Source organism: Pistacia vera, unplaced genomic scaffold (assembly GCF_008641045.1).
Source record: "Pistacia vera cultivar Batoury unplaced genomic scaffold, PisVer_v2 Contig949, whole genome shotgun sequence".
Lineage (NCBI taxonomy): Eukaryota > Viridiplantae > Streptophyta > Magnoliopsida > Sapindales > Anacardiaceae > Pistacia > Pistacia vera.
In genome coordinates, this window is record NW_022196833.1 from 250,609 (window position 1) to 277,515 (window position 26,907).

General features: G+C 34.5%; 3 protein-coding genes across 3 annotated transcripts; 2 read left to right on the forward strand and 1 right to left on the reverse strand.

The window, feature by feature from the left end:
* The first annotated feature begins 14,135 nt into the window (after nucleotides 1-14,135).
* Nucleotides 14,136-15,855, forward strand: LOC116120854 (NEP1-interacting protein-like 1). The gene is made up of 5 exons (XM_031406825.1): nucleotides 14,136-14,383; nucleotides 14,719-14,897; nucleotides 15,037-15,120; nucleotides 15,216-15,383; nucleotides 15,474-15,855. Exons 1-5 carry the CDS (start codon nucleotides 14,230-14,232, stop codon nucleotides 15,594-15,596), a joined length of 708 nt encoding a protein of 235 aa, XP_031262685.1. The 5' UTR covers nucleotides 14,136-14,229; the 3' UTR covers nucleotides 15,597-15,855.
* A 4,565-nt stretch (nucleotides 15,856-20,420) lies between these two features.
* LOC116120870 (receptor-like protein kinase THESEUS 1) lies at nucleotides 20,421-22,670 on the forward strand. Its single transcript, XM_031406841.1, has 7 exons — nucleotides 20,421-20,738; nucleotides 20,833-21,036; nucleotides 21,128-21,196; nucleotides 21,310-21,378; nucleotides 21,650-21,712; nucleotides 21,796-22,118; nucleotides 22,215-22,670. Exons 1-7 carry the CDS (start codon nucleotides 20,537-20,539, stop codon nucleotides 22,668-22,670), a joined length of 1,386 nt encoding a protein of 461 aa, XP_031262701.1. The 5' UTR covers nucleotides 20,421-20,536.
* Nucleotides 22,671-22,957: 287 nt separating this feature from the next.
* Nucleotides 22,958-25,942, reverse strand: LOC116120830 (nitrate regulatory gene2 protein-like). The gene is made up of 4 exons (XM_031406801.1): nucleotides 24,955-25,942; nucleotides 24,184-24,413; nucleotides 23,843-24,063; nucleotides 22,958-23,750 (listed from the first exon to the last, which is right to left on the reverse strand). Exons 1-4 carry the CDS (start codon nucleotides 25,940-25,942, stop codon nucleotides 22,958-22,960), a joined length of 2,232 nt encoding a protein of 743 aa, XP_031262661.1.
* Nucleotides 25,943-26,907: the final 965 nt, after the last annotated feature.

Consider the following 26,907-nt stretch of genomic DNA (forward strand, 5'->3'; position numbering starts at 1 on the left):
AAATCATAGTGAATCTCCTGTGATGGATGATCCACAAAGGACTTCTACATCTATGAGCAAACCTTCAAGTCTTTTTACTCCAACACAGTACCAAGAAATTCTGAAACTTCTTGGCAAAGATGGTTCAAGTATTAACTCTAACCTGGCTCAGGCAGACTCTAAAATCACTGCTAATGTAGCAGGTAATATCACTTCTCTTCTTGGCACAATTTTACATAATGCATGGATTCTTGATACAGGAGCTAATGACCATATGACTTTTGCATTTCAAAGTTTGGAAAATGTTTCTCCATACAACTCTTCAAAAAAACCTAGTGTTAAACTTCCAAATGGTATGACCGATGTTACCTATACTGGTGATATATCCCTTTCCTCACAGATAAAACTCCAAAAAGTTCTTTTTGTCCCTCACTTTCACTATAACTTGTTATCTGTTTCTAAATTTTGTAAAGACAATCATGTTACTGTAATATTTTTTCCTCATTTTTTGCTTGTTTCAGGACTTGTGGACTGGGTCAATGATAGCGATGGGTAAAGAATATCATGGGCTCTACTATCTGGTTATGCCACATGCTAATAATTTGTCTTACTTTGTTATAGAAAATAAATCAGATTGTACACCAATGTTGACTATTTGTACTAGTGTTAATGCTACTGTTTGGCATCATAGATTAGGACATGCATCTTTTTCTAGAATAAATTTGATTCCTTCTCTTAAGCACATCTTTGTACAGGAATCATTTCACCATTGTAAAATTTGCCCTATGGCTAAGCAATGCAGAAAATCTTTTTCACATACCCTGTCTTCTTCAGCTCATATTTTTTATCTTTTACATATTGACGTTTGGGGTCCTTACAAGGATCCAACATACAATGGTTTCAAATATTTTCTTACATTGGTTGATGATCATTCACGAGTAACCTGGACCTTTTTAATGGTTATGAAATCTGATACTTTTCATGTGTTCAAACAATTCATTTTGATGATTCAAAATCAATTTTCTCTTACACCTAATAAAATTAGGATAGACAATGGAACTGAGTTTTTTTAATGAAGAATTTGACATATTTTTAAGTTCTCTTGGTATAATTCATGAGCATTCATGTCCTTACACACCCCAACAAAATGGGGTTGTAGAAAGGAAGCATCGACATATACTGAATATTGCAAGAGCACTAAAATCTCAATCTCATGTTCCTATTCATTTCCGGGGAGACTACATTCTCACTGCTACATACATACTTAATAGAGTTCCTACATTTCTTTTAAATAATAAATCTCCTTATGAAATTCTTTTTCATAAAACACCAGACTTGACCAATTTAAGAGTATTTGGATGTCTTTGTTATGCCACTGTTTTACCCAACACAGATAAATTTAGTCCAAGAGCTTTACCTTGCATTTTTTTGGGTTATCCTACTGTTCAAAAAGGGTATAAAGTTTTTGACATTTCTAATAACAAGATACTTGTTAGCAGAGATGTTGAGTTTTTTGAAAACATTTTTCCATATTTTGATTCCAAACTATATACAGAGTATACAACTTTATTTCCCAGTGCAGAAACTAGTTTTGATTTTGCCCCTATTGGCTTCATGTCCAGTTCTGAATCCAATCCTTCATCTGCACCTATCCATAGCTCTTCTTCTTTAGGTGATATTTCTTCTATTGATCCTTATTTTTTTATTAATCCCAATGTTGTTTCTCAGTCTATACAACCTTCTCTAACTGTTGAAGAAAGACAGAACGAGAGGAAAGAAAGAAGGGGAGAGAATTTCTTTTATCATTTGCCTCAACGTCACAGGTCATATAGTAGCGAGCCTGCGGTAGCCCCTAGGCTTCTTTATCCAGAAAATCAACTAGAACCACTAGACCTCTCATATGGCACACAAATTATGATATGTCCAATAACACCAAGTATCCCATTTCTAATTTTTTTTTTTTTCCTATTCTTATTTATCCCACACATATTACTGTATACTTTCTTCTTTATCCACCCACACAGAACCTAAAACCAATCAACAAGCTATCCAATACCATGATTGGAGAGTTGCTATGGAAAGTGAGATTCTTGCTTTGGAATCAAATAACACTTAGGAATTAGTTCCACTTCCACCTGGAAAAAAAGCCATAGGCTGTAAATGGGTGTACAAAATCAAACTTAAAGCTGATGGGAGTATCAAAAGGTATAAAGCTCACTTTGTATCCAAGGACTACACTCAACAAGAGGGTTAGATTATACTGAAACTTTTTCCACTGTTGCTAAAATGGTTATTGTTCGTACTATCTTGGCTTTGGTTGCTATGAATAACTGGTCATTGTTTCAAATGGATGTCTTTAATGCTTTTCTACAAGGAGATTTACAGGAAGAAATTTATATGAGAATTCCCCAGGGGCTTGAGCATACTGGCCAGAGTAAGAATACAGTTTGTAAGTTACTCAAGTCTCTACATAGCTTAAAATAAGCCTCCAGACAATGGCACCATAAGTTTACTACTGCTCTTCTTCACAATGGTTTTCAACAGTCCAAGAATGATTACTCTTTGTTATAAGAGGCAAGGATCCAGCTTTGTCATATTGTTAGTTTATGTTGATGACATTCTCCTTATAGGTAATAACCTTATTGCCACTGCTGAAGTGAAGAGATATCTCAATTTCAAGTTCAAAATAAAGGATCTTGGACACATACGATATTTTTTGGGAATGGAAGTTAGTAGATCTAGCAAAGGTATTGTTCTCGATCAGCGAAAATATGCTTTAGAGATTCTTTCTGAAGCTGGTTTGGCAGCCGCTCGACCTGTAGACATTCCCTCTGAACAACATTTGACATTAACTTTTGTAGCACTTGACCAGATTTCAGGTGAAACCAAAGTTGATCCCTTGTTAGCAGATCCTTTTTCTTACCAAAGGTTAGTTGGCAAGCTCATTTATCTATGTATGACACGCCCTAATATATGTTACTCAGTGCAGAGTTTGAGTCAACATATGCATTTACCCAAACATTCTCACTTGGAAGCTGCTATAAGAGTCTTGAAATATGTCAAACAGAATCTTGGTCTTGGCATATTATTCTCCTCCACAAAGCAGTTACACCTTACTACCTATTATGATGCTGATTGGGCATCTTGTCCTATTTCTCGACGATCATTGACAGGTTACTGCAACAAATTTGGCAACTCCTTAATTTCTTGGAAAACAAAGAAACAATCTACTGTTTCTCGATCTTCTTGTGAGGCAGAATATTGTGCCATGGCTTTCACATGTTGTGAAATAACTTGGATCCTTAGTCTGTTTCGTGATCTGGGGATATAAAATTTGCAACATGCTACTTTGTATTGTGATAACAAAGCAGCTCTTCATATTGCAACCAATCTAGTTTATCATGAAAGGACCAAACATCTTGAAATAGACTATCATCTTATCCGTGAGAAGATTGCAGCCAATGTCATCCAGACTGCTCACCTTTCTTCTAATGAGCAGCCAGCTGATTTGTTCACCAAAGGTGTATGCAAGAGACAACATCGTCACTTACTTTCCAATCTTGGACTCTTTGATATTCATCATATGTCTAGCTTGAGGGGGGATATTGGTTAATAGTTAGTTGAATAGTTAGTCTAGTATAGTTAGTTGAGCAGTTATTTTAGTAAAGGTTAAGTTAAAGTAATAGCAATTAGTACGTCTAGTTTATTCAGCTTTGTATTAATTAGTTTTACTGTAGCTAAATCCAATTGTAAGATACTTAAATACCCAAAATGTAATAAAAGGTATCAGACTTGAATAAAGAAAGATAGTTGTTTCTTCTCTCTCAGTCAAAGAGTTTTCACTTCTTCTCTTTGTAATAACAATGATAATATTCCAGACTATATGACCTCAATAATGAACCGGATATTAAGGGGTTCATTTTATTTATCCGGTAAGATCAATTTTCCCTGTAATGTGAACGCCCCTATTATCCTAGTATAGTATAGTATATTTTCAAAGAATATTTAATATTATTAAAGAGTAAACGACTTTTTCCCATCCAAGGTTTGTCTTAATGACATTTTTCCACAAAAAAAGTTTCAAAATATTGGCTGCGTTTGGATGAATATTTTCATCCATATTTTGAGCCAGATTTTGAGAATAGTGTTTGGTTCAATATTTAGACAATAAGATTTTCAAAATTCTATTCCAATATTTTTCTGACAGCTTGACCATTTGAATTTTTTTTTTGCAGTCTTCCCCTTTTTCAAGCGTTCTCTTTTGACAACTTATGACACGTTTGAATTTTTTTTTGTAATTGTTAATAAAGTGTACGTGTAAAAATGATTGTAAGGATTGATAATTAGTACTTTTGTCATATATGTATTAATATAATGTTTTTAAACAGTTGAATTAGTACTTGAAATTAATATGAGTTTTTATTCTTAATATCTACGGGTGACAAAATTATCAATAAAATAATTAGTATTATTAAAATGTAACTTGATAAGTTATATATATAATAATACATTATTTTAACAAAATTCAACAAAATATTATATTAATAAATCATTTATAAAAAATATATATTAATCAAATATTCAACACAAATATCAAGATCAAAATACTCAACCAAACACATATTCTGTAAATCCTATTCTCGTAATCATAACCCTATCCAACTATCCAATCTTATCCCCAAAATCCTATCTAAAATACTGAACCAAACGCACCCATTACTTTCCCACCTAAAGTTTATATTCTGTTAATATTCAAAATACACTTTACTTTCTCAACTGGCGTTCGACGAGTTACTAAGAGTTAGGGTAAGAGCGATTTTGTGGAGTAGAGGTTGGTGGATCAAATGGTGGTTACCGATTGAATATTTGCTGTCGGAATCAGTCGAAAATCAATTAAGAACAAGAAACCTTAACTTTGCCGAGAAATCAGGTGATGGAGTGAGAAATGTTTCATAGAGAGGAGACCAGAGATTCAAATGATGGTGACAGGGAGGATTTTTGCCATCGAAATCGGCCAGAATCGACTTTGAATAGTAACAGAATATTAACTTTGGGTGAAAAAGTGGTATTTTAAAATTTTTTGGGTGGGAAAGTGTCATTAAGGCAAACCTTGGGTGGGAAACAATTGTTTACTCATATTAAATCAGATAAAGATTATTATCTCCCACTTTATATCCGCGTCACATTCTGACAATGCATATAACTAAGGCCCAAAATGAAACCCAATAACCAGAAGTCACGTGCCCAGCACAAGTTGAATGAAAAACCTCAGTTTGCCCACATCATTCTTTAGCAGACCAAGGCATATCTCGGTTCGAGAAATCATTGTGTGTAAATTGCAGTGGTAGAATGGTAAAAGAACAAGTAAAAAATATAAAAATGAAAAGAAAATATATGATATATGATATATTAAATATTAATGTTTAGTCTTTAAATTGATTACAGTAATATCACATTACTCTTACTTACATTTCACATAAGAGACATATAGGACTTGAAATTAATCAACCAGTCACTCTAATTTTAGCTCAGTTTTTCATTAAATTTTTTAAATCGGATTTATGTTTTATATGAAAGAATTTTAGGATCCGTTTGGTTAATTATTCTGATACTTTTTAGAATAATATTTTGAAAAAAAAATTAAATTGGGCGGGTATTACGATGTAGGATTTAAAAATTAACAAAAATACCCCCTATGTTTATTTATTTACTAAACACCCCTTTAATAAAATATTAAAAGTTAACAAAAACACCTCAAACCTACTCATTAAATACAGATAGCCGGCCACCACTGCTGGAGGGTTGTTGGGGTGTTTTTACAATTTCTAAAAAAAATATTTAGGGGTGTTTAATTAAATTAATAAATTTAAGGGGATTTAAAAGAAATTAAATAATATAGAATAATATTTTAAGAATAAGTCATCTTTACTATTTAACTTTATTGGAAATACTAATAAGATTACGCTCTGCTTAATTTGATATACTAATAATATATCAAATAATATATCAAATTAAGCAATATATCAAATTAAGCAGAGCCTAATCTAAGGAAAGTTTTTAGTGATATATGTTAATAACAATTTTAAACACTCGTCCCCAAATCTTATTCTATTATTAGTATTCTCAATAAAGTTAAACAGTAAAATTGACTTATTCTCAAAATTTTATTCTATATTATTTAATTTCTTTTAAACCCCCCTAAATATTTTTTTTAGAAATTGCAAAAACACCTCAGTAACCCTCCGACGGTGGTGGCTGGCTGTCCATATTTAATGGGTGGGTTGGGGGTATTTTTGTTAACTTTTAATATTTTATTATAGGGGTGTTTAGTAAATAAACAAATTTAGGGGGTATTTTTGTTATTTTCCAAATCCTACATCGTAATATCAGCCCAGTTTAATTTTTTTCAAAATATTATTCTAAAAAGTATTATAATAATGAATCAAACGGACCCTAATAGATCATAACTAAGGTTGAAAATGATTTGACTATAAAGAAGGAAAAGTAGCATCAATGGTCCCAAATTAACTTGTACAATCTTGTTATTAATACTTTGTCTTTCTTATCTTCGTTACAAATTTGAACAAACATGCTTTTTAGGTCGATTATCATAATCTCAGGTGGGTCTTGAATCTATTCGACCTTAAAATTGGATTCACATTCACGAGAGAGACCTATCAGACTTTAAACCAATTGTTACGCCTGGGAAATCAAGAGCTGACTTGGGAAATCACGTGATGGGGTGTGACCTGCTCCCGTCAGAACGGTAAGCACACGTCAGGCCTACCAGACGCTATGGAGCTCCCACGTGTCCATTTCCCTGCTCCAAATCGCGTGAAATCAGCTTAGAAGGTGGGCAATGTGACGTGAAGCCGGATTTTGTCCTGACATTCACACCAACCCATGGATTTAATGATGATTACTTGCACTCATCTCACTATAAAAAGAGGAAAACCCCTTCATTAAGGGGATTCGGCTATTTTACACTCTGAACTAGCTCTCTCTCTCCTCTCTCTTTTGTACCTTTGTATTTATATTTCCCCAATCATTTGTAAGTCAGTCCGCTGTTGCGACCTGACCCACAATACTAATATAAATCAGTGGACGTAGGACTTGCTACATTAGTATCCGAACCACTTTAAAAAGCTCTAATTGCATTTACTCTACATTTCATCCATAATCACGTGTGTCTCTTAACCAATCAACGTTACGCACGTGTCGATTAGTTGGCATAAAAAATCACGCATCAACACCAATCAATCGTTCTAATCTTAATTCGATGTTTAATTGGATTTATTAGACCTTAAAATCAGATCTACATTTTACATGAATAAACCTATTAAACGTAAATCTTGATGGTAGACCTTTACATAACTTAAACATACAGATCGAATTGTTACATAACAAATTTATGTATAATAGTATTTATCCGTTAGACCATATAACTAAGATTGAAAATGATTTGAAAATAGAGAAGGAAAGTAGTATTAAGGGTCAATGGTTTCGATTAACTTGTACGACTTTGTTATTAATACTTCGTCTTTGTTATCCTCGTTACAAATTTGAACAAACAGGTTTTGTAGTTCAATTATTACAGTCTCGGTTAGGTCTCTTACCGTGGGTGTGCGTAAGTGTCCGAGCCAACTTAACGTACACCTTGACTAGTCCCCTAATGCCGAACAAGGCTTTTGAAACAGAGCAAACTCTACAGTCAGTGGCCAACAATATTAGCAACCGTTCTTATGATTTGAACCTGAGACCATAGGGGGAGCAAACCCCTTGGCCCTAAACCTTTACAATACGGCCAACCCATTGTTGGTTAATTGGTCTTTCATTAGATCTTAAAATCGAATTTTATGTTTCACATGAGAACATCTATTATATTTAAATATTAATTATAGAAATTTGAATAACCTAACCACTAACCATGTGGTCGGACGATAAGATATTAGCTATCTAGGTGAATTACCTAGAAATCTTGTGTTCGAGTTATATAAAGTGATCATCTATCACATTTATGTCTTACTTGGTCCGCCTATCACTGGGGTCTATTCACCTACCACGGTCTACCACAAGTGTTCAATAGACTCGGAGGATTAATCGAGATACGGGCTAGTTCATTCACTTATCACGATGTTTAATAGATTCCGAGAATTAGTTGAGTTATGCGTAAATTCATCTTAACATCTTGGTTATCAAGAAAAGAAAAGTATCATCAAAGATGAACGGTTCAAATTAATTTGTACAGTATTGTTTTTAATACTCTTATCTTAATAGTTACTTTAATTGACAGCTTTCTTATCCCATGTTAATATTTGTTCCTACAATTAATGGATCTTGTACTAATTTACGCATAAGAGTGGCTTATCCATGTGCCCACATTTTGAACTGCGACAAAGAAGCAATAGCCCATTCACTTTCAAACTCCCATCTTAAATCACGTTACAGCCAGCCATGCAATAATGGAGCTCCATCATATATACATATATGGTTTCTAATATTTGGTTTAAAATAATATTTATTTATTTCTTAAAGAATGTTGATGTTTGATTTTAACACCAACCAATCGCACGTAGGAAATACTGAACTGACTCAGAAGACACACGTGTATATAAGGATATTAAGTTGAACAAGAGATAAAGAAAGATGTTTAAAGTGGTTCGGATGCTTAAACAAGCGAATCTTACGTCCACTGATATTATATTAATATATGAGATCAGGTCGCGATCAGCGAGCTGATTTATAGCTTAGAGAATACAAGAGAGAGAGAGAGAGAGGATTTGCTATTCTAGAGTAAAATTAGCTAATCCCACAAACAGGAAAAGAGCCCTCTATTTATAGTGGGATGAATTAAGGTAATGATTACTAAATCTGTGAGTGGGTCAAATTACCGTATAAATCTTTCTTTGTGTCCCGTTGCTCACCTACTCGAGTGATTTCCTCGACTTATACAGGGATTAGACAATTGAAACATTTCCAGCATTTCGCCACTTTGAATGATGCATACCTACTACACTGACAGGAAGATACCGCTAACATCAGCATTACGTCTGAATAGTTACATAACCTACCTAAAATTTTACCGTCTATGCTGACAAGGCTCGACGTCAGTCAGCCTACTTTTTCATGTATAAGAAAGAATGATGTGGTTTGATGAGATGAATCACGAGAAAGTTGAAGCATGCAGACCCCAGTCTGAATTGAAAGCTACATCAGCCGCAGCCGATCCTCGTCATGTACAACTCATTTTTAACGCAACGGCGGTGCAAGCCAATCCATTCATCGGAGCAGCAGGACGATTAATTGAACTTTATTATCGTTTTGAGTTAAATTACAATACCTGCCAACCCAAGTCAAACTTGACTACCACAAATTGTGGCTCTCATCACTCCCCTATCTATTGAATCACGGTTATACATCTTTTTCACTTCTACCTACATTTTAGCAACTTCTTTCTTTTAAACCCAATTACAAGATTCATTTTGATACATTCATCATAAGAGGCTTTAGTTTTTTCATGACTATACGATGTAGACAAATTTCGTCCCAAAAATACCCCTTTGCTAAGATGTCGGTGAGCGTCGCTACCACTTGATCATTTTTCGACAAATGATTTGTTAAACTTAAATATCAATGTTGAATCCTTACCTAATAGTGCAGGCTTTTATATTAGCCTATAGGCTCAATTTTTTTTTTTTTTTTTTTTATGATCGAGATATCTAAACTAATTTGCATATACTTTAACTAATCCTGAGATATATTAAACACCTTACAGGTTATATTTCAAAGTAAATAATAGATATGATAGGTGACCTTATAATGGTTTGAACCCAGAAACATAAAATCGAAGAAGAAAGCAAATCTTCTAAACTATCAGACTGACAGGCTCTAGGGTTTCTATAAGCTCTACTAGATGACGTTAACAAATTTCCTCAAATATTAGCCTATAGGCTTTATTCTATCCATTCTTTGTCCAATGGGTAAAAGTTTTAATTGGATAATGACAAATACCAAAGCACAATACAGACAAAACGCTGATCTCTGTATCTTCCTTCTCACCAAATTTGGTTTTTTTTGCCTTGCATATTTATACAACTTTCAGACATTCAGCCCACAGTTTTGATACAAAACCACTGAGATCAGCCAACATCTTTGCTTCTCTCACCAATTTGGTCGAATCGAGAGTTGAAACCCTTAATCTCTTTGTAGTTTGTACTTCAATCCTATTAATTAAGCTCTTAATTAACCATAGGATAATACAAGTGGTTGACTTGTGACGTTAATGATAAGTTGATCTTCAACCATCATGTATTCTTGGTCAGTGTATAGTTTAACCACCCTTAAGAAATAATTTAATATAATACAACAGAGTAAAAATTTAAAGATATATACATTCATGCACAGGCTTGAATATTTATTTTCCGAGAGATGCGCAGTTTGAATCTTTGGTTGTTAGCTCTAAAGATCTTTTCTTTTTCTTGTAAACTCTTGAATTACTTAATTAATTAATTGCTTGTTTTATCAGGCAAAACTTAATTTAAGCTACTGCAAATTAATAGTACCATTTTAGCTGTCTGTAGCTTTGCATGCATGCACGAGTATGACGACGATGATGGAGACTCAGCAGCTAGCCGTACAGTTTTCTCTAGAAAGATGGTAGATTATTGCATATCTCCCCCTGGGGTTTTGGTCAACTCTGTTCAAGTCTTGCCGTTTCAAATTAATATTAGGAAACTCCTCCTCAAAAAAACCTCCCCTGAGTGGCCGAGTGATTAGATACAGACTATTTGGTGTATTACTCAAGAAGTTCTGAGTTCGAATCACTTCGGTTACTAATAGGGATGACCACTGGAGGGTTTATCCGATCGTTAATTTCAAGGCTCCGCTGGCTTGAATACCTTCGGTCACCAAAAAAAAAAAAAAAAAAAAACCCTCTTCCTCAAACTGACTAATGTTTGTCAAATCCGATAGTTTAAAAAAAATGACAAAAATACCACCACATAGTGACGTTGAAATTTCACAACCCAAAACTGATTAATGTTTGTGAAATCCGATAGTTTAAAATAAAATGACAAAAAAACCACCATATAATAACCGTCGAAAATTTCATAACCTTTAACTATCAAGTGGATCAAATCCAAATCCAGTAGGAAACATATACAACTTAAAAAACCATCCGACTGTGAAGCCACTAAATAAATAGATCTTTCATATCAGTGGTTAGGGGTATTTTTGTCATTTTAATTTTATTTAACATTAAAAACAGGGAGAGTTTCTAATATTTAAAACAAAAGGACCACAATGATAGTAGACTAAAACCGTAGGAGTGATTAGATATTTCTCTCCTAGAAGGAAAAGTCCAAAATTGCATAATCGCGAAGGCAAGAGACAGTGACGAAAGAAGATGATCAACATCCAGTGGAATTTTCTAGCCCACTGATTGACCTAATTAACTTAAAATGAAAGTAAAACTACATCATTGATCCATTAAGATGTTTATTTTCCCTCAGATTGAGGTAATTTTTCTCCAATGGTTTCTTATTTTAGACTTACAAGTTGATTTGATGTTTTGACCTCATCCTGTTTCCAGTTTGCAAAATAATGTTGAGCAATAGCGTAATAAGGTAATAGTGTTTTAGACTGTCTCACACTGCCGCAGCCTCCCACATAAATCATGGATAAAGATACTATCTTTGTGCCTAACAGGAATCGAACCTGAGACTATAGATTGAAACCATGTACAATCTTCTTGATTCGTCTTTACTGTTAGACTCTAGACTACCTAGATGTATATATACATATATAGTGAAAGAGTTATTTCATAGTTGAATCCAGTAATGTAAATTATTTTAAATCCATGAAATTCCCCATTCTCTAATTAAATTTCCATCAATTTGTGAGTTTGGCATTTACGTTACATGACAATGATCTATATGTTACCCACTCTTTGATAGTTCAAGTGATAGAACGAACGTAAACATATATGGTTAAGGTGCACGGTGACAGATTTGAATCTCCTGACTTCTAAGATATAAGTAAATGATTATGACAATGAGATATTGTGATAAACACCTATAAAAATTAATCGAAGAGTATGCGTTTGGACATAGCGTCTTTAAAAAAAAAAAAAAAAAAAAAAACAAAACAAAGAACTTAGAATTATTGATGCATTCAATTCTGAACACAGCGTTCCAGAAATGGCAAAATTGGGTTTGACTAGATGAATAAATTAATTGCACTGAAGTGGTCACCTATATTTGTATGGTCGAGCTTTCGTTTTCTCAAATTTGGGCAGCAGAAAACAATAAAAGCAGAAGAAAATTAGAAGTCTCTATTTTTCTTACTTGGCGTTTCTAGTAATTACGTAGTTGGAACATGGAACCTGTTTTTGGTTGAAAATTGGAATAAGGGAAAAAAAATGGTATATGCTTCCAAATAATAGTCAATGTATGAGATAGAAAAGTCGTAGCTAAAAATTAATTTCAAATTCAATTCATAAAATTGTTGGATTGAAAATGTGGAATCTATTTAATTTTGTTCTTTATTAAAATAAAGTAGTGTGTAAAGGGTTTGTTTGGGTGGTTTATTTAAACAAAACTTATACTAGTAGAGCTTGTAAAGATTGGTTCAATAAAGTAGTGTATAAAGGGTTTAATAAAGATGGTTCACAATCAAATCTTATAGACTTTATCTCACAATCACGATGTGATAATCTGTAATTAATTAACTTATAATTGAGTAGGTAAAACTCATTGTTGGACAGACAAAACTTATTATGAACTGACCAATTACGAGTTGTCATGTCGGAATTGTGAGAAAAAGTTTATGAGATTCAGTTATGAGTGTAGTGTTGTCTGGATTAGTTATTTTATTAAAAAATGAAAGAAAAAAGGTTTTAATTTTAAATTATTAAAAAGATTACATTAAATTTATAAAAGCATATAAAATAATTTTGATATTTCAACATTTTAAATGAACTTGAAAAATAATTTATAATTTTTTTTTTAAATTTTAGGTTCTTCAAACAGATGCAATATCCGGGTCAACCAATGTGCACTTTGACTAATCTTTGGGGGAGACTAACGCAACAATCCACCGTCACGACCCCCCACTTAAATCGTAGATGGTTGATGGGGAATCGAACTTGAGACCTTGCACTTATTCACACTATCCTACCAATTCGCCCTAATCATCTAGGCAATGCAAGAATGGGTATGTATTATTTATTTACTCACAAGTTTTTTTTTTCTTTAATTTCAATAAATAATATAAATTTATTTTTGAAAAACATTTTTTATGTTGAAAAATTATTTTAATCAATAAATAAATAAAAAAAGAAATAGAAAACTTGGACGAAAGCAATCACCACTGGGTGCCTGGATGATTCGGTAGGTAAGATCTAAGTTTACATGGTTTTCTAAGTTTGAGTCTCTTTGATTTTTATTAAGAGTGGCCACTGCTAGCTCGGATACCCTCGGTTCCAAAAAAAAAAAAAAAAAAAAAATTGGATGGAAGCATACAAATTATAAGTTATTTTATAAAGTTATAGGGGTATTGAAGCAATAAATAAAAATATAGAGATAGACAGGGCCCAACTATAACTGAGACTTAAAGAGGAGGGGGTCCGAGGGGAATAACAAAATAGAAAAAGCGCCCCCAGTATCTCAAACCACCTCCTCCTTTAGATATTTTCACGAAAACTATTTTTTAATAATTAAATTTTATTTAAAAAAAAAAAAAAAATCTTCGAACCTTGACCACCTGTTCAACATCTAACCAATCACCATCAAAAATCAAATCACTTCCTAAATTATTTATTTATTTATTTATTTTTGTTTGCTGAATTTTGGAACCCTTGTTGAGATCTTTATTCTACTGTATACCAAATTCGACCATATATAAATATCCCCTGAACAACACGTATAGAATCGTCAGACGAAGCTTCTCTTAATCTTCTTCTGTCTAATTGAATTTTCCGAGTAATTAATCAAGCTTTGATTTTTCTTTTTCTTTTTCTTTCATCCAAAAAAGAAAGAATTATACTGAAAAGAAAATGGAAGCTTTAAATGCGAGTTAGTTGATACAGTTCTTTTTCATTTTCTCTTAGGGACTAAGAATACAAAAGCCATCTATCTCACCTTCTCAATATATAAGAACCCAATTAAGCCTTTCAATTTTTTTGTAGATCACCAACACCCACCTTTGCTTTTATTGCGTAGGAAAAAGCTTTGGATTAAGGAACCTAAATCAATGGAGTTTTATGCATACCCATCTCGTTTCTCTATGTCATCTTTGTCTTTGTTTGGGAATTTCTTTGAAAGAGTCAAAGATTTCTGCACTTTCGCCGTTTCCGCCATTCTTGGGAACATCTTCTCGGCGATCTTCACTTTCTTCTTTGCATTAGGTTGGTTGGTTGCCTTTTCTTTATGCCCTTCTTGTTTTATTCAACATTATTTGGTTGTGTTAATGAAATGATAGTTTGTTTTGATCTTTGATCTGCTTCTGTTTCTGTTTCTGTTTCTGTCTGCCATTTTAATTTTGGATATTATGTTCATCTTTATGCGTATTTTATAAGGTTATTGTAAATTTATATGGAGACAATGATGTACTAGCATGTCATTTTTCTAATTATGCTAATGATTTTTGCGTATAAAGAAAGTTTTCTTTGGAACGTTCTGTGTCCAGAATTGTGGGTGATCTTATTTGTTTGATTTGAATTTGACATTTTGTGTTATATAGTGGGCACTTTGTTGGGGGCCATGACTGGAGCTTTAATAGGGCAAGAAACAGAGAGTGGATTTGTTCGAGGGGCTGCAGTTGGAGCCATTTCTGGAGCTGTTTTCTCCATTGAAGTCTTTGAATCTTCTCTTGTTCTTTGGCAGTCTGATGAATCTGGAATTGGGTGTCTCTTGTACTTGGTAACCAATTTGTCCATACCTTTACTGTTGCTAATATGATTGTTACACAAATCTAAACTTGATGATTGCGGATACTCATTTTCAAGTCTGTTATAATTGATATTATTTAACCAATCTATCATTGTTACAAACTGCACAGATTGATGTGCTTGCAAGCCTTCTGAGTGGGAGACTTGTGCGCGAAAGAATTGGTCCAGCCATGCTCAGTGCTGTTCAGAGTCAGGTATTATGCAACAAAATTTACAGTCTGATGATATATTGTTAGGCTTCCCTGGATCCACTATAATCCGTAAATGGTTTCAATTTGTTGTATATCAGATGGGAGCTGTTGAAGTAAACTTTGAGGACATGCCTAACATCTTTGACACCGGCTGCTCAAAAGGATTAACTGGAGAATCTGTTAACAAGATTCCAAAGATCACAATTGGTACAGACAACAATGTAGACGATTCTGGGGAAAAAGTCTCTTGCTCAGTTTGCCTTCAGGTTTGGCCATTATTTTCAATTTGATTATTAGGATTCCAATCAGCTGTGAATACACTATCCAACTGAAACGATTTCATTTTGTTTGTGCAGGATTTTCAGCTTGGAGAGACGGTTAGAAGTTTGCCTCATTGCCATCACATGTTTCACCTACCTTGCATAGATAAGTGGCTCCTCAATCATGCTTCATGCCCATTATGCAGAAGGGATCTGTAATGCTGTTCTTTGTAAATTACTCGGTAGAAAAAAAGAAAAAAAATTATTTTATTATTTATACGATGATCGCCTCTAGGTTTCTTGTATTTTGTCCCACTCTTGTATTTTGTCCCTCTCAAACATGCTGGTTACTCCTCTGCTTCTCGCCTTTTCTGTGGTACTTCAACTATGCCTCAGTTAGGATCTCTGTATTTGATTTTGATGATCCATATGTATAAAAATTTTGAGTTAATATCGTCTTTAAGTTCATTCTTCATAATCTTAACTCTCTTTTCGCCGTGTGAATGATCTTGCTACTGTAAACTTTTAAAGTATAGATCGATATCAACAATTAGATTGTCTTAAGGAAACCTATCTAATGATTAATCTTATAATGTATGTAGAGGGTACCAGAAAATGTGTGTGAAATATTAGTATGCTTTCTTTTCAAGCCATTAATAGATTTGGTACATGGGCAGTATGGCACCATACCAGTTATTAAAAAGTGGCCATAACCTGGATTGAGGAGAGGAACTAATCCGAAACCCCACTGTACTCCCTCATTCACTCACTTAAACTATCTGTTGCACAAGTTAAGGCTCTTTATTTAATTCTGGGAAGCATTAGGCAGTGGCAGTAGCTCCTCCTTTATGATGCTGCCACTGCACATTTTCTGTATTATTATGTACTTTCTGTATATTTCTGGCAATAATACATTCAGAAAGGGAACCAGATGGCGTCTGGTTACATCCAAATGGCACATTTTTGTGTAGAATGGTCTTTAATTCAAAGTCCAGCACAGCCAGCAGTCCTGGATCCTTTCCACACTTTGCCTAAGCTAACCCAGTTGTTTGCAGGATTTTTTATATTGTCAAAAGTACTACTCTTCATATAATTCAAAGCAATTATAAGTTAATTCTTATTAGCGATGATTGAAGTTCAAATTAAAAAAAAAAAAATGGTATGTTCGTGGGGGACGGGGAAAACCTATTTGTGCTCGTTTAATAAGATCTAATAAGCTCTATTCGAAGAAAATATTCTAAAAGGACCTCGAAATTGTTTAGGGTTTAGGGTACGGGACGGAAACTGTTCTAAGAAAAGTGTCCATAAATAAATTCTGAATCTGAATTTGAGTCTCACCTAAGAGAGGGGGCTGTAAATTGGTGAGTAGTACAAAGTACAAACGAAGGAGAATAGATGAGACAAAACTAAATTATTGGTCCCAAATCAAGTACAAACACCCATTAGCTCTTTCCATCTTCCACATTTAATCCTCAAAACTATTTTGAATCTTCAACTTTATCTCATTCATTTCATTCACTCCCCTCATAGCTATAACAATTTTTTTTTTTTTTTAATTCACAATAAGAAATAAATAAGAAATAATAATTAAAATTAGTAGGCCACAGTCTTCACCTACCTCAGTTCATGTAAGTAAACTTGTCCATCCTCCTAAATTCAATTCCATTGATTAATTATTTAGAAGTAGACAGTGGCAATAAGGAAAATTATTATATATAAATAACACACCCCACGACGTTTTAACAATTTACTGAAACTATTAAATACCCTGTATCAATAATACTTTTATAGGGATTTTTTCTTTTAATAATCTCATATCGGTTTTTAATAATTTCGAGGGGTTCTTAATAATTTTAGAAGGTTTTTAATAATTTAAAACCATTAGAATTTACTCTTGTTTAATTCTAATTTTTCAAATTCATCTTTGTATTTGCATGATTAGTACAAAACCAAATAAATAACTCTAGAATTTACTCTAATTTTTGAAGCCACAAACTCAAATACAATACCCATTAGCTCTTTCCATAAATGACACACCCCACAGGACTTATCCAATATCTTTTTTTTCTCATTTTATTAATTAATTTCATGTGCCCATTTAAAAGTCTTTCAGCGTTCTGACAATTTTCTCGAAAACTATTAAATACCTCATATTAAGAATAATTTTATACTTTTATAGGCATTAATTTTTTTTTTTTTTTTTAATCTCATCTGTTTTTCATAATTTCGAGGGGTTCTTAATAATTTTAGAGGGTTTTTAATAATTTGAAACCATTAGAATTACTCTCATTTAATTCTAATATTTCAAATTCATCTTTGTATTTGCATGATTAGTACAAAACCAAATAAATAACTCTAATTTTTGAAGCCACAAACTCAAATACTCAAATGGGGCAGCCAATATTTTATTTATAGTATAGGCTTTTTCTTTGAACCACATATATATAAACTCTTCATATATATATATATATATTTTTAATCGATGGTTCTTGAAGTTGCAACTGGACCATCTACTTTCTAACAAACAATTGGATTCTTTAACTGGAAAAGAGAACAGAATCATGTGACCTTATCACGTGTTTGATTTTCTTTTACCAATTAAATGTCAATTAATTTTGGAGAAACTAAAACTTTGTGCATTCCAACATTAAATGGCAAATAGGGATAGTCAAATATTGAGAGAGAGATTTAATATGTATCCCCCAACTCATAGTCACATTCCAAAACCTGGCTAGGCCTTGCAAAACGGGTGGGCCGAGTCTAACGGGTACGAGTCCAAAAGAACTGATTCTAAACATGTAAAAAATATTAGACTCGTACCCTACCCTACCCTACCCTACGCTGATTTGGGTGGACCTGCAAGTATCCGTTATTGTTCACTATAGTTTTCATTTGTTACAATCAGAAGCTTACAATTTCTGCACTTTTCATTTGTTACAATCACACAACCACAATCAACTCCTGCAAATTCATTTCAATTCAACAGACAACTGTAGATCCACTGCAAATCAACCAAGGCTCCTCCTCCAAAGAGAAAAAGAGTCACTTGGGGGTCAGCCCACCCGCAAAAAAAGGGCCAGAGCCAAGTACGGGTCGAAAAAAAGGGGTCCAAATTTTCAAACTCGTACCCTATATTATTTTAACGGGTACGGGTCCACCTGCGAGTAATTACCTGTTTTGCTAGGTTTACCAAAACACATGCACTAATGCAATTCTTTTATTGGGTTGAGTTTATATATGAATTAAAATTCTAATTTTCTAAATGATTTTGCATATATAATTTGCTAAAACCTGACTTAGTCTAAAAATACCTCAATCGATCATCAATTATATATTAATTAGTTAATGGCAAATAACATTGAATTAATTAACATAATGTTATTGATGCAACTCGATGGGTCGAATAGTGTTGATGGTGTCTGAAGGTAATGATTTTTGACAAAGCACTCCGAAATGGCCAAACGAACAAAACACATATTAAATTATGATGATCATCAATTTTTAGCCTTTTGGAGTCGTTTTGAGGGGTTTTTGGGTATTTTATGATTTTTAGTAGGGGTGTTCGGTTCTGGGTATCCTACACTTTTTGAAGGAACCGGAACCGGAACTGACGGTTCCTTGAAATTTGGAACTAGAACCGGAACTGACGGTTCTGGTTCCTAGGTACCCAGAACCAGAACCTGTAACAACGGTTCCAGTTTCGGTTCTGGGTACCTTGTAACATTACATGACCCCCCAAAGGTTTTTAAAATGGCAAAAAAACCCTTAAAACTTGCAAATACCCCCCACCTCACACTTGTTAACAAAAATAAAATTACAAATTATAAATTCAAAATTACAAACTCAATTATTTTGTAAAGGTAGATTCTCAAAAGTCAAACTAACTTACTTTAAATGTTATGAAATATAAATATAAAATGTATTCACATTACTTTTTCTACAAAAGTTTTTATTAACCCCCCTAATACTTAATTTTATTTTATATTAGTCTTGGTTCCTGGTTCCTGGTTCCAATTCTGGTTCCTAACTATAGGAACTAGAACCGGAACCGGAACCTACCCATTGACGATTGGTTCTGGGTAGGAACCAGAACCAAACCCAGGGTACCCGTTGGTTCCGATTCCAACCAGTTCTTTTGAACACCCCTAATTTTTAGGGTTATTTTTACGAGTTTCTGAATGTTTTGATGTTGTTTATGACTGTTTAATTTTCCTTTCCTTTGTTTTTTCGGATTAGGTTTTTAAGGGAGAACTATTTAAAGGTTGTTTCAGTCCTAAGAACAAAAAATTTTGGATTATTTTTATATTAATGAATTATTAAAAACCCTAAAAGGTATTTCATATTATACAATATCCGAACCTTGACATAATTCAGTAGTGGTTATCGTATCATTATTTTCTACAGTTCAGTCATCTTTAGATTGTTTCGTATCAGTTATGGCACATACAGTACATGTGTTAAATTTTCTTGTTTGTTAAAGAATCTCTCACGTCACGACAACCCACAATTGAAACATCCAAAAATTAATCAAATAATTAAGTAATGAAAATTGACAATTAAGTGAACAGCAAGACCAAAACAATCACAACAAGACACAACTGCAATGCCTGGTTTGATTGTTTCCACTCACTTATTTCATTAGATTAAGGCAAATCCTTATCTAATTACAAAACTTAGTTTCAAGAAACTAGAAAGGACAATAAATTAATACTGTTTACTTTCATCATTTCCATTAATTAATGCCCAGGAATCATGGATTAAGACATGGATTTAAACAATGTTTGTGATGTAGAGGATTTGTCAAGTTCTGATTGTGAATTCTGCATGATTTTGTTCATAAAACGGTGCGTTTTTTTGCATGGAGTTTTGGCCTATGTGCCGGCTGCTCTAGAGCGAGCTTGTGACCAAGTCCTTGGTGACATTGAGTGTGACTCTTAATTAATCGAATATATAAATTAAGTTGAAAGGATTCATGTTCTGCCGGCAAAATTTATTTATCATCGTTGATTTTGTCTGTATTTCTCTTCTGTTCAATGAAGGAAATTCAGTTTTTCATGCAAAGAGAACGTGAAAATGGGAATTGTAAAGAATGAGATGAGACTGCCAGATATGAATGCGAAGTAAAATTCTATCTGGTTTTTGTTAATGTTCAGATAACAATGGCGAAGAGATTTTTGGCAGACAGTTCGCAATCATTAGCCAATTCTCCAGAGGAAGCTCCGCAATCTGATAGTTCTCATCATAAATACATTTTGGGAGGAGTTATTATCGCTGTTTTTGCAGTCTTGTTGGGCGTCTCGTTGTTCTTCTTTTTCTGGAGAAAGCTCTTGCCACTTCTAAGGCGAAAATGGACTCAAAGAGGTGAGTTAATTAAGCTTGTTAATCACCATTAATTTATAGCTCATATCCTCTTACTGATTAGTTGTATTGTACATGGTGATCTTTAATCGTTCAGGAGGACTCAGAGCTGAAAGTTTAATGTTAAGGTGCTTCCAGCTAGAGGAGCTACAGAGGGCAACTAAGAATTTTAGTGAAGAATGTTTAGTGGGTTCAGGGGCATTTGGAAATGTGTACAAAGGGACATTTGATGCTGAAGGAATTCTAGCAATCAAGAGAGCTCATGCTGGTTCATACCAAAGTGTTGAAGAATTCAGAAATGGTAATTAATTATTTCATGCTTGTTTCTACTACTAATTAAAAAGGAAAGGTTAAAATTTATTTATGTTGTTTAGTGGTTTCTTGAAAAACAGAAGTGAGACTGCTTTCAAAAGTAAGGCACAGGAACCTCGTTGGTTTGGTGGGGTTTTGTGAAGAAACTGGTAAGCCAACAACCATTTTATAATTCAGTGGGTTCACACAGATGCAGAGCCTTTAAAGCTTTGTGCATAAAACAGTCTTTGACAAAATGGTCAAATTTTTTGCTGTGTAACAGGACAGAAAGGAGCAAAAGTATTGGTTTATGAATACGTACCAAATGGCTCTCTGCTTGACTACATCATGGGTAATGAATTCTAATCTTTTTCTGTTTAATTAGAACAAAACATAAAAAGGCTTCAACACAGCTGACATCTTAACAAAAGAAAGACATAACTTTTTGACACAGTATATCATTCAAGAGGTCTTAGTATAGGGGTAGCCACTAGAGAATTTATCTAGCTATCACTTTTAGAGTCTCGAAAGATTAGTTGAGATGCGCACAACTATACACCGCTTAAAAAAAATAAATAAATAAATAAATAAACTTTTTGACACACTGAAATTGTGGAGTGTAGGGAGAGGAGGCAGAAGCCTAACCTGGAGGCAAAGAGTAAACATTGCAATTGGAGCAGCTAAAGGCAAGTGTTTTCACATAATTAACCCAGAGAAATACTTAGTTCTAATGGAGGTAAGTCAACTAAATGCTCCTAAATGATGACAGGGATTGCTCATTTGCATGAAGGGATAAAGCCAAGCATAATCCACCGTGACATAAAACCAAGTAATATTTTACTAGGAGAGGGATTTGAAGCGAAGGTTTCTGATTTTGGTCTTGTGAAAATGGGACCAATTGATGATCAATCTCATGTCAGTAGCCAAATCAAAGGGACGCCAGGATATCTTGACCCTGCATATTGTTCAAGTTTTCATTTGAGTCCTTTCAGTGACGTTTATAGTTTTGGCGTTATTCTTCTACAGCTCATTGCTGCCAGGCCTGCAGTTGACACAACCAGAACTCAACCTAATTATCACATCATTGAATGGGTAAGCATGCTTAAATAGTTTAGTGACATTTTATTGATTTAAGAATCTATTTGATGGTTCAATAACAATTTTTTAATTGTTATCATGAAATTGAAGGCAAGGCCTAGCATAGAGAGGGGCAATATAGAAGAGATTTTAGATGCAAATCTTCTAACTGCGCCATGCAACAAGGAGATCATGCAAAAAATGGGAGAACTTGGTCTAAGATGTGTGGTGAAAATGCCCAAAGATCGTCCTACAATGACTCAAGTATGGCAAGAATTGGAGGAGGCTCTTCATTCTGGTGAAAACTTCAACCACAAACGGCGGTCTACTTCGACTTCGAATGAATCTCGAAGATCATCGATAGGGCGGTCTCGAAGATCAATTGACAATGATCATTCTCAAAGCTTTGTGAGCATAGATGGTGTGGGATTTCAAAGGTTTCGCATAGAGATGGATAGCCAGTCATTTCAAAGCACAAGCTTGAGGCGTTTTGAGATGGATAGTATTAGCATTGATGTTGACAAGAACAATTTGAGAGGAATCAGAGAAGAAGATGTTAAAACTTGACCACCACATGATTATAAATATTTTGTTTGAACTTGCATGCATTCTCTTATGAAATATTTTGTTCCTTAATGTCTCCTTAATTCATATATAGCAGAATTAGTTTCCACAAAATAAAGATCATAGCTGAAATCTTAACTTCATGAAACCTAAAACGCTTAAGAACATTTAAAAAGACAAGTCTTTTAACACTGGAAACCTAAACTAAGTCCAGAAAAAGCCCAGTTTGAGTTTAATATTGCGCCTGTTTTTCAATTTCTTTTAAGCCTGAGCCTCCCCCTTTGGTTCTTCTACTTGAGCTGGGTTGCCATTGTTCCACCAGTTACTTTGGCATTCCCATTGTATGCAGCAAGATCAGCATACATTTGAGCAGAAGCCTTTGAAAAGTTAACCAAAGACTCAAAAACATTCGAGAAACCTGTCTGCATTCGCTGCAAAGTGAGCATCTGAGTCTTTTGGACACCGGATATGTGCTTTGCTTTATGTTTCTCAAGCCTGTTCTTGTACGTTGCCAATGAATTTCTCTTTTCTGTCAAGCGCTCATACCCATCGTCAAATTTAAACTGCACAGCTTCCTTAGTAGAACTGATCTCTGACCCAAGAACCTTGTCCTCAAGCTTCTTTAGTTCTACAGCCTTCTTATCCAATTTTGCTGTCATTCTAACAACCTTCCTCATCTGGTCTTGCTCCTTGCCTTGTTGAACATAAACTTTCCTGATATCATTTGCAAAGCTTTTCATGCACTCTGTGACCTCCTTGTGTGGCAACATATCCAAGTTAGTCTTCCAATCTTTTACCATTACTAGCAATGGTGGGTCATTGGTCCCCTGATTCCCTGGTTTGATGTCAAAGCATTTCGATATCCATTTAGAAAGAGCATCGAGGTAAGCCTTCTGAGCAGAAGTATACACAGAAAAACATGCACGCCAACATTCAACTCTTTTTTCCAGCAGATGGGTGGCATGACAGTTAGATTTGTAGCTGAACCCTCCATAACTGGGGCAATTGAATGATCCCACTTCAAACATCACTTTGCTTTGAGCTTCGTGAAGTTCACACATAACCTTGCAGTTGTTCTTCAACCTGCATGCACACGTTAGATTTATCATCTATAAAATTTAAAGTTAGAGCAAAGTTTTGTCATCTACTTTATTATTATTCATTTAATTTCTTACCCTTGTAGAAGCTCAACAATTTGAGGGTGCAACTCCTCGTCTTTCACCTTGATAATTTTGTCAGAAGTTGAAGTTGCACCCCTCACTGAAACATATATTGAGGCATGCAATTCTCTCACTTTACTTCTTGTTCTGTCGCCACTGAAAAGTCCTTCTCCAACTTCCTCGTTTCTCAGTTTGAAGCATTTCCTGTCAAAACGCTTCCTGCATTTCTCACCAATCTGAGCACGAAAATTGGTAATAAATTGCATGAAGTTGGCAAAGCAAAGATCATATAACATAACATAATATAATATAATATAAGATAAGATAAGATAAGATAAGAAGGAATTATATTTTACCGAAACATCTTGGTAAAGTATCTTCTCCCAAGCATACAACTTTGACAAGGTGAAAGCATGACTGCCCGATTGCATTGGAACATAATCGTCAAGAAATGGCTCCCTCCTGAACTCGTCCCACGAAGCAGAAGTTCTTGTACGCGAGGGAGAAAGGATGCTCAAACATGAAGAAGAGCGACTCGAAATCGAACGGCCTCTTCTCATGGAAGTGAAGAAGTTACTGGAGCCACCTGCAGCACCCACATGGATACATTAAGTTAACTGGCAGGGAAGAGCAACGACATATCAGGAAACAAGGAGAAAAAAGTTGCAAGACTTCGTTCAAAAAGAAGTAAACTTTACAGCGAAAGGTCTCCATTCGTGAACAGTAAACTTTACTGCCCATTAATTCATGAACTATTTGCAGAGGGCTTTGCTGCAGTTAAACAGTTGTATATCAATGTAGAGTCAATAGGGTTTCATAAAACGATATTTCTCAAGAAATGAGACATCTTTGAGACATTAAAACTTTTATCTTGTGTGGATCGGGGCCAAATTGATCGTTTTATGGTTTAACATGTTGCAAATGCACAGAAAAACATAATCTTTCCAAGGAAATGGGCCCATTTTAATATTATTGTATCCCAGGAGACAAAAGCGGCTGACTTTTGTTTCTAATTAAGCGAAAGAAATAGACCTGAATTGCGGATAAGCAAACAACACATGCAGGACCCAAAATATGAAATGAAGAGGAGAATAAAAATAAAAAGCTGAAAGAAAAGAACTTCTCACCGATAACGCGTTCCCAGCCCTTCTGCAAGTGAAACTTCTTCACCTCCAACATCTTTGAAACTTCCAAACCAGACTCAAAAGCCCTAAGGAAATGTTCCTCAATTTCCTTGAGGGCTTCCAATAAGTCTTTCTGGGAGGTGCCTCCTCCATTCACTATCATAAGGCTGTTTTCGTTCTCGATCTCCCCATCATTAGCATCAGCATCTACTTTGCCATCAGTTTCAGTTTTGAAGTTGCTGGTCTCCCTTTCACTTTCATTACTATTAGCTTCTTTTCTGTCACTCTCTTCAACCTTTTCTAGCTCAGGAATCCTCTCTTCTGTTCTCACCATCCTAAGATGATCCTCATCATTGCTTTGAGAAACATCACTCTCCCTCTCAGCTTTCAACCCATCATAGGGACGAAAAAAATCCCATCCAGGCACATCATCTCTTTCAAGTGGTGGCTCTGGCGGAGGCTTAGCTTGTGCCTGTGCCATCTCATCATCATCAGCATCCTCGCCTTCTCCATTTTCTTCAAGTATGGTTTCAAATTTCAGGTCATTCTCTCGGTGTAATTTTTTTTTTCCTTTGTCCTTTCTAGAAGAGGACGAAGGACATGTAGGTTTAGAAGGTTGAGAAGAATAAGAAGAGGCTTGTTTTCGTTTGTCCTTTCTAAAAGAGAACGAAGAACGTTTAGGTTTAGAAGGTTGAGAAGAAGAAGAAGAAGTAGAGGCTTCAAGGTTGCTTTCAATTCGTGTTTGCTTACGGGACATTGTTTTTATATTATGATTATCAGTTGTTTCATGGGACTCAAGGAAAGGATAACTTGTGAGGTCACAGGAAGGAGATGAATTTCTAGAGGTAATCAACCTTAAGGATTTAGCAACCGCAAGTATACACAGATTGTACCTGCACTGTGCATTTGCCAATGCATCCCTCGTTTCGAGGGTCAGTTTCAGCAAGTTCTTTCTATGTTTGAACTGTGAAACGACATTGTTGTTTTTCATCTTATAAGAAGGCATACAACATTACAACCCATAAAAAAAAATAAGACTTTTTATGGCAGAAATTGTAGTTTTGAAACAAGGGTTTTGAAGAAGAAGAGAAATAGAGGAAATGAAGCTGTGGTACACTGGCAGAAAAGACAAAGCCAAAGGTACTGCTCATGAAAAAGTTGTAGTCTTTTTGACACAATCACCTCATAATTCATATATATAACTGATAAAGTAGTAGAGACTAGGGTCTGTCTAAAAATTGGGGTTGGTTTTGGATTAAGGTGTTTAATTGACAAAGTTTTTGCATAAAACAAACTGTCTTGGTCAGAAAATGAGACTAATAATACTCTCAAATCAGACATTAGTCTTTGAAACCAAAAACAACACTTGGAATAAGATTTCAACATTCAAATGAATTACTTTTCTCTCATTTTCGCATCTCTGGCCTAAACTCAGGGCACCCATTTACTTCATTGCCAAATATGGAGAGATTTTGTAAGGTTTAGCAGAGATTTTAGCTTGGTGAGCCAGTGACTGATATGAAAGAGGATAGACCAAAGCTGTGCCTAGCTTTGTTTGTTTATCAACCCCATGTACAGTAAAACTTTCTACACGCTCTTCATGGTGGTGAAATCACTGCCTTACTGATTTCTCAAACTCTTCTAAATCATATGGACTCAAAATCACCACGCGCTTAACTGATATATGCAAGGAAAACAAAGCTACTTGAAATGGATTTGAACCCTGGTGGTTTTTCCAAGGGAAGTAAAGAAGAGACCTATTTTAATGTGAGATTTAGCAGGGGATTGGCTTAATTAATACTCATAATTATAGTTTTTACTGTCATCATCACTTGATCACTTGAAAGGTGGCCTAATCTTTTCATTGAAAGACACCACAAACCTTAGCCAGAGAATAGGATTCTTGTTGATTCAGGGGGTGGCTGAAAGCAAGTAGGGTTATTATTAAACAGTCAA